We start from the raw sequence: 8,793 nt of genomic DNA, 5'->3' as shown, positions 1-8,793 counted from the left end.
AATCGAAAGCTCTTTGATATAATAGTTCATAGGGAGCTTTGTTTTGGGTCCTAGGTGAAGGTACCCGATTGATCAAAAATGTGGCAGTTAAAACACATTCTCCCCAGAATTTGGTTGGTACCTGAGATTGAAATAAAAGTGAACGAGCTACATTCAAAAGATTCTGGTGTTTCCTTTCGATAACTGAGTTTTGTTGGGGTGTTTGTACACAAGAAAACTGATGTAAAATGCCCTTATCTTGACAGAGTTCAGTGAATGCAAGCCTTTTGCATTATCGGTGCGAAACACTTTGATTTTCTTACGAAATTGAGTTTCAATCATGTTGTAAAATTGGGATACCACATGTGGAGCTTCAGACTTATTTTGCAGCAGAAATACCCATGTGAATCGGGTACAGTCATCCACCAAGTGTTAGGAAATAGCGATGACCATTATATGTGGAAACATGGTGTGGTCCCCAAACATCACAATGTATAAGATCAAATGAATGTGGAGAAATATTTTGATTAGAGACAAATGAAAAACGTCGTTGTTTAGCTAAAGGACAAATGTAACAAGATGGATATTTATTGAGCTTCGAAGATCCATGTCCTAAATGGCTTTTTAGCATGACCAAGCCTCATGTGCCAAGTATCCATTTAAATCTGATTGATTGTAACAACTGGAACTTCAGTCCACACATCAAGCACATATAACCCTTCGATTTTTCTACACTTGCCAATCATCCTCTTTGTCAGGATATCCTGGATAATAAAGGAATCATGACAGAATTGTATCACATACTTGTTGTCATCAAGAAGAGAACTCACCGATAATAGATTGAACTTGAATTCTGGTACATAGAGTATGTCTTTAAGTGTCAAGACATTATTGATCCTAATGTCACCACAATATTTAACCCTGATGCAATCATGATTCGGCAATGTGACTATTGAATTATACACGGGTCTATGTGTTTGGAAAAGAGATAAATTCGAGCATATGTGTTTGGAAGCTCCAGAATAAAAAATCCAACTGATAGATGAGCATAAGTTGTTGTTCTCAGATATTGATAAACAAATACCTGTAGCGTGAGCATTGACTTGACATTCTGGAGAATCAAATGTTGATAAACATTGAGCAAAAATTGCCATCAGCTGTTCAACTTGGGCTTTGTCAAACTTCTGAAGCATATTCTGGGATGAGTGAGTATCAACATTTGAGGATATGTGTGTTCCAGAGGTTTGATTGACATGTGTTCCAGAGGTTTGATTGACAACGGTAGAAGACGGTTTGGTTGGAAACTACCTTTTGAGCTTGTACCGCGAAGGATATCCGTGTATTTTGTAGCAAGTATCAATGGTATGACCGTGAATATTACACTTGGTGCAGAAAGGCCTTTCTCTGTGTGTAGGCATGTATCCTCTGTTATTGTTGTTGGATCGCTGCTGCTGTTGATCACCTTTGACAGCAAATGTTAAGTTCCCTACAGAGTTGTTCCCCGCATATTGAGAGCCAATGACCCTTTGACGTTCCTCTTGTACAATCAAAGAGAAAACACGATTGATAGGCGGGAGTGGACCGATCAATAGAATTTGACTTCTAATTTGAGCCAATGAATCATTGAAACCCACAAGAAATTCCATTGTATGATCCATCTGAAAATATGCTTCAATTTCTTTACTCAACGGCAATTGCACTGGCCACAATATAACATGGGACGAAAGTTTGTCAACTCTTCCCATAGAGCTTTGAGTTTGGTAAAGTAAACACTAACAAAATCTTGTTCTTGACGTAGGCTAACCAGTTCACGTCTTAATTGAAAGACTCTTGGTCCATTGCTTTGTTGAAAGTGTTCTTGGAGGTCTTGCCATATATCTGCTGCGGAATCAGCGAAAAGAATGCTGGCTGAAATTTCTTTTGAAACCGAATTCAGAATCCACGATATGACGATATTGTTGTTGTGAGTCCAGTAATTAAGAAGAACCAACTCATTATCTGATGGCTTAGCAATTGAACCATCAACGAAACCCAACTTGTTCTTGACAAAAAGTCCGATCTTCATCGCTTGACTCCAAGAAATATAATTCTCTCTTGTAAGTGCTTGAGAGACTAACGTGAGCCCCAGATTGTCTGCGTGATGCAAAAAGTACGGACTCATTGGATCTTCAATGGCGGACTGACCAAGTGAAGAACCAGACGTATTTGCAGGTGCCATGGATGAGCTGTTTGAATGAAAATTGAGTGCTGAAATGATCAAAAGTTTACCTAAGAACGAAGTGTTCACGGCTTAGCTCCGATCAACGCCATTGCTTTGCGAAAGCATTTGCTCTGATACCATATTGCGGAAGAAGAACAAGCAGTTGGGCATGGAGCCTTTCTCATTGAATTACCAGAAAAGAATGAAAACTGAATGAATCGTTTATGTACATTGACACCTATCTATTTAACCGTATTCCAGCTAATGCTAACTACAATGCTAACTGATTAGCTTTGTAAGTTAATTATCTAATAATAATTGCAAGGTTTAAGCTATTTTGCTTTTCTTACTGATTTCATTTTGTTGTTTGAATTAATTCTTGACTGGCAAACTACTGCGGTAGGTGGGTTAGACTAAACAGGAACAAGTCTAGCTGTAACCAATAATACATTTATATAATGCAGCTGCAATGAATATGTTCAACCCATTTTACAGACGTGTCCAGTTTCAGCCTCCAAGCAAAAAACAAAAAGGCTACCCCTTGCTTACTGATGCTAACTTTGTCTCTTTGCAGTAGATACACTTTTTTCCACATAAAAAACTTCAGTACGCCCAACAAATTCTCTTCACAAGATTGCAGCCAATCCAATAGGATCCCCATCTTCACGACTCTGTTCAGGGGCAGTACCGACATTCCGAGACCTCACTGAAAAGTTAATGTTTATGCATATTAATTATCAGGATTGGGAAAAAAAGGAAAAAGAAAACGAGCAGTTGTCGGAAGTACAACAATAATAATGACTAAAAACAGGGCTTATCTCACAATACACTGTGCAAGAATGGCTACAGCGAGAGTAACACCTCAATTCCAGCTTTTGAAATTATACAGACTCGTTGTTTAGAGCAGCAAGAAGTGCAACATAAGCAGTTCAAACAAACGTGAAATAAAATGGCAGATGAACAAAAACAGGTCCGATACAGTTTCATCAGTTCGAAATTAAAAGATGTTCAACACTCAAACTATGTAGTCAAGACTTAAAGTTACTTTTTATTTTAATAAAATATACAAGATGTATCAGTTTTTCTTACACCAAAGTATTGCCACCCCTTCCCTATTCTGGCTGGAGAACCTAGTTTTTATTTTTTTTAGTTATGAGTTCCTTTTCCTCACTTTCTCTGAACGTTGGGTAGGCGTATCAAAAAGGATTGCAACTTTGCATAAATATAACTTACTTGAGACATTCGTAATGACATTTACACTCTTTTGAGCAGCAAGAGCCTTCAAGTTGTTTCCTGTTGCCATTATTAAGAGACTTTTCAAATGTTGTTTTTGCTCTTTGGGACTGCCTGTCTTTGTTAAAGCTTCTTCAAAAGTTAACAGATCTTGGAGGGTGATGTATGGAAGAGAGAGTAAAATCTGCAAAAAAAATTAAGTAGTTTAATTCGATGGGGTTAGAAGATAATATCTTTGTCATCAACAACTTTATCACACACACATAAATGCTACATTTATTAGAAGATAATATCTTTGCCATCAACCACTTTATCACACACACATATAATACTACCTTTATTACATGCAGGGGGGTTGGGGGTGTTGCTAACCTGCCTGGGTGATGGGTCTCTCTTAGACAAGTAAATAAAGATTTCTCGACAGTATCCAACTAAATCAGAACTTATAAAAGCATTTGACTCGAGAGATAAGCCTTGGATCATAGCAGCAAACAAATCTTTGCATACAAATTCTCTGAGCTCCACATGATTTGTCGAAATTGCAAGGAGAACAACTACTCCACAGAAAGAAGAAACTTTTGACACAGCTTCACTATCTGTCCAGCCAAATGCTCCCAAGCATATTTTCAAAGCTGGAATTGCAACACTTTTGTTGTTCAGTACAAATCTGCAAACACATAACACTTGAAATAAGGCCCTTAAATATTAACTAGTAACCATAAAGAAAAGATTGATTGTTTGAACAATGATCCTACCCAGCCATAGAACTGCAAGCAAATGCATTCAAGTCATTCATTGAAGAATCATCCATGTGACTAATCTGAGCAGCCTGTTCCAATGAAGGAAGTGTGGTATTAAGTCCAGGAGCAGCAAGAACCGAGAAAAGAGAACAAATCTCACGAGTCAGATCCCTGAGCAGCTTCTCTTCCATGACTTCCACTTTTAAGTCTGACCCAGCAAGTATCCCATGAAGATCTGGAACTTTAGCTATCCCCTCTAGTAAAAGGCTAGACCATGAACAGCTAAGAGCCTGCCAAGCATGGAGAAGTAATGGATGCAGAATATTTTCCAGCCACATCTCCCACAAATCTTGGGGGCAGCATTTAACCAGCGGAACCAAAACCAAGTGTACCAGCTGCTTTATATGCCTGAACTCCATGTACTGAATGTTCTCCATCAGTGATGAAATAACAGAATGTGACTCTATGCATCTAAAAAACGAATCGCCAAGAGTTGTCGATAAACCTAATATACTGTACCTGGAGCATGAAAAATTTTATACAGAAAATCAAATTAAAACGACACAAGTAAAGTGGTCGGCATAGTTTGCATATCATGGCACACAAGAAATTAAAGTGTTATAGGATGAACATACTTTGTTGCTTAAAAGCCTTGGGCCTTATTTGAGAAACGAAGGTCAAGTTAGGGGAATGAGATCTTTGAAAAGATAATGTTCTTTCTGTGTTTCCCAAAAAAAGTTGCAGCAAGTTGGCATAAAGGCCAAAAAACGATTTTTCCTCGCTACAAAAATGTAATTATAACATTAAAGTGTCATGAACATAAAAGAGACAGGTAGAGTAAGATGCTATTTAACTAGGCAAAACCCGATTTTTCAAAGGCTACAGTTTCCTTGCTCTTAGATTCTCTCTAAAAAAATTGGGCAACAAAATCCTATGTTTCTCAATAATATGCAAGGGTATTTATACATTTTATAGGACAGATCCAATCCAGAAAAACAGAAACACTAGATGAGTAGGATTCTCAACTAAACAATCCCCAGATCTCGGGTGGTCAAAGATACAAGCTATCAATCTAAGCTACACATACAATCTGATACGTTCAGAAAATATTCAAAGATATACCAGAATAATATATATTCTCTCACTCCCCCTCAAATTGATGATATACATTTTTCGTTCCGAACTTGAAATAATCTCTTGAAATGCTGTCCCATGGAGCATAGCTGTCAATAGCGATTTTAGCGCACGCTATAGCTTGTAGCGACGCGAAGCGAAGACCCGTAGCTACAGGGGCGACGCGCACGACACTTCCACATAGCGAGCGCTATCGTCGCTATCCACGCTATTTCGTTATGGCGACAGCGAGGCAATGACGCGCTTCAAGAAAGAAAAGCCCAGTGCACTTTTTTAAAAATACTACCCAATCTTTAGGCCCGTTTTGCTAAATCTTTTGGCCCATTTTGCACAATAACTAGCCCTCGAATTATTTTCTGCTGCGTATCGCCTTCTCTCCACTTCTCAAGCTTATGTAACCTTCAACTCTCAACCGCTCCTCTCGCCGGACATCTTGTTTTGCACCGCCGGATTTCTGGCCGCCGATGACCAGACATAGCTCACGCTTTGCACCGCTGGACTTGATAATATTCTGCTCTATTTCCTACTGCCTTCTGTTCTCTTTTTTTTCTGATTTTTGATTTTTTGGCATTTAACTTCCCCTCTATTTTCAACTTCTTCTTTGTTATTTAAGAATGAACGGCTGAATTGATGTTAATATCTGTTATATATTATATATTTATATGCTTGTGGGGCTTTACTTTTAAATAGCCCTCGGTATGCGATTCGCTACACGCTATAGCCACGGGCAACCTCTGCGCTACGGGACGCTATGCCATGGAGTCCTTTTTTTGTAAGCACATTAGTAGGCTGACCGTTAGTAGGAACATAGGGAGTGCATGTGAGTCCACCTATCTAAGTTTTCCTTCACAAAATGTCTATCTATTCAACATACTTGGTTTTATCGTGTTGAAGGGATTTTGAGCAATATTTATGGTTGATTTGTTGTCACAAAATTAACTGTATCTGTAACGGCCCAAAAATTTGAAGGTCTACGTGAACCACATGCGTACAAGTTATCAAATTTCTTATGTATTTTAATTAATTTAATTTTAATGCATTAAATGCATGATTGAGACATGAATATGTGGTTTTAATTCTTGGTTTATTAAAGTTTCATGCATAAGGGTTTTTAGTAGTTTTTCGCACTTGAACGAGTAACGGAAACCGGGGATAAATAGGAAATATATTTTTATCAAATAAATGTTTTAATTATTTAATATATGATGTCAATAAGGGTGATTTTCGAAAATGGGATTTTGTAGAGTATTTTTACTCATCGCGTCATATTTTAAACCAGTACGCAATTTTTATCAAGTCGAAGGACTTTTTGAGGAGTCGGACAATATGTTCAAAAACGTACATAAACGAAATATTTTTCGAGAGTGTTATTGGGCTTGATTGGTTTATTTTACTGCTTAATGAGCCCAAAACCCTTTAAATTTTAATTAAGGGCCCATTAGTGTGTTATATTTTGATTCACTCATTAAGCAAACCCTAAACCTAGCAGACGTCCCCTCCCCTCCCAACAGCAGCCTCCTCTCATATTTTCAGCAGCAAAACCGTCGGCCCCCTTAGCTTTCAAAGAAAATCTCCCCCCGCCTCTCCAGTGCAAGCCCTACGCGCATATCTTCAAGTTTTCGAGCACATAAACGTTAAGGCACGTCATGTATCTCTTTTTCTCATCATTTACACCATTTATATGCTGATAGTTCTTTGATTTTATCATGTGGAGTCATTTTTGTAAATGATTGACATGAAATATGCATTTCCTTGACTCATAACTAGGGGTGAGCATTCGGTCGGTTCGGTTACCGACCGAACCGAATTAGCGATAACCGAACCGAACCGAAATATTTAGCCATAACCGAACCGACCGAATTAATTTTCATAACCGATGAAAACCGAACCGAATTAAATCGGTTCGTTCGGTCGTTGACCGAATTAACCGATTAGTTTTTTTAAAAAAAAAATTGATTTAATTTTAATTATATATGTAATTTTTCTTGAACATTACAGTCTACAAAAATGCATAAAAACATAAAATCACAAACATCACAAATGTATAAGTTTTGTTTGAACACAATTAATATATATTATATCGATTTTAAAATTTAAAATTAAAATATATATAAAAAATGATAAATAATAAAAACTTATTAAATAATAGTATTTATTATATCGGTTAATTCGGTTAACCGATTTCCAAATTTTTTGAAAAACGTAACTGAACCGAATTAACTGATATAACGGATTTTTTTTAATTTGAAAACCGAATTTCTGAAATAACCGAACCGAATTTCCGAATTGGCTCGGTTCGGTCGGTTAATTCGGTTTAACCGAAATCATGCTCACCCCTACTCATAACTCACGCTTTCTTTGTGTTTGTGTAAGGGGCTGCCAAGTGAGGGTCCTAGGGGGCTGTTCACGTCAAGGAAATAGGCGTCAAGGGGCTGGAGTCGGCAGAATGTCGAGGAATATCGAGGGCCGATCGGTACTTTGTGTTTGGTTGGTTCGGGTATGGCTATATCAAGGGATTTGGGGTGTGCAGTCGTGCATGGCTCGATTCCAGCCAAGAAGCCGACCCTCTTGGGTCCGTGACAGGTCTGGGAAAGGGCCGTGAGCAGCTGGTCGTGGTCCATAAGCTGATCGAAGGAGTTTTAGGTTGAAGGGTGGCTCGGTTGGTTCGATGATAGGGGCAATCGGGTTGTTGCGCACGTCCGCGTGCATGGGGGCTAAGGGCGTAGTTAGGTCGGTCCATGAAGGGGCCCACGTCTTGGTCATGGTCCTAGGGTGGTCTAGTTTGGGGCTGGTCCAGCCTAGAGTTGAGATAGGGTCGAATATTTAGAGCCAAGGTTCCGGAAGCCGAAATTGTTTTAGAAGACATAAAATTTCATCGAAAGTCCCAATGAAATTTTATTGTGGGAACAAATCAGCTATTAATATTGCTCATAATTCGGTAAAACATGACCGCACAAAACACGTTGAGTTGGACAGACACTTTATAAAAGAAAAGCTAGATAGCGGACTGATTTGCATTCCTTTTGTTTCCACGAAAGAGCAGCTTGCAGACATACCCACCAAAAGATTGATTGGGACCTTTTTTCTAGAGACTAGTAAGCAAGCTTGGACATTCATTACCAGCTTGAAGGGAAGTGAGGGAAAATCTCCTCCCAATCAAAGAAGATTGTATGTATAATTTAGTCAATGTATTTCCTTCCACATCGGGCGCTTGTAGACGCACCTCTCTCAACAATGCAATAAATTGACTTATGAAACTAACTACATATGCAATAATTCGTCGTGTATAAGCTAGATACATAAGTTTGCCCACCAATCTTTAATATATTTCTCAATTCACCACAGGTCTTCATTCTCCGAGTTTATGATGAACAATGATGATTTGCAGGCCGAAATCATGTCTCTGTCATAAGATTCTAACGCACTTCAATTGTGAAATAAAAATCTATTGGAGTGAGCTACTTTGACATGTTGATGAGATTAGATTTTTTACATTCATTGGAATTA

The 8,793-nt window shown here is 38.3% G+C and overlaps 1 protein-coding gene across 4 annotated transcripts in view; it reads right to left on the bottom strand.

Annotated features, from left to right (window-relative positions):
• Window positions 1–2,505: 2,505 nt before the first annotated feature.
• LOC140808779 (protein HASTY 1) overlaps window positions 2,506–8,793 on the bottom strand; it is a 31,921-nt gene continuing 25,633 nt past the window's right edge. For 2 of the 4 annotated variants that reach the window (XM_073166028.1, XM_073166029.1), the window contains 4 exons: window positions 4,168–4,671; window positions 3,785–4,079; window positions 3,413–3,596; window positions 2,507–2,885 (listed from right to left, as the gene is read on the bottom strand). In XM_073166028.1, the coding sequence (XP_073022129.1) occupies window positions 2,806–2,885; window positions 3,413–3,596; window positions 3,785–4,079; window positions 4,168–4,671 (1,063 nt within the window). In that variant the 3' untranslated portion in view covers window positions 2,507–2,805. Of the gene's footprint in view, window positions 2,886–3,412; window positions 3,597–3,784; window positions 4,080–4,167; window positions 4,672–8,793 lie in introns of all 4 variants that reach the window. The other 2 variants (XM_073166026.1, XM_073166030.1) reach the window with 2 other exon arrangements.

This window comes from Primulina eburnea, chromosome 13, assembly GCF_022965805.1.
Source record: "Primulina eburnea isolate SZY01 chromosome 13, ASM2296580v1, whole genome shotgun sequence".
Taxonomy (NCBI): Eukaryota; Viridiplantae; Streptophyta; class Magnoliopsida; order Lamiales; family Gesneriaceae; genus Primulina; species Primulina eburnea.
Note: the sequence above shows the minus strand (reverse complement) of the source record. Positions and strands in the feature narration are given on the sequence as shown.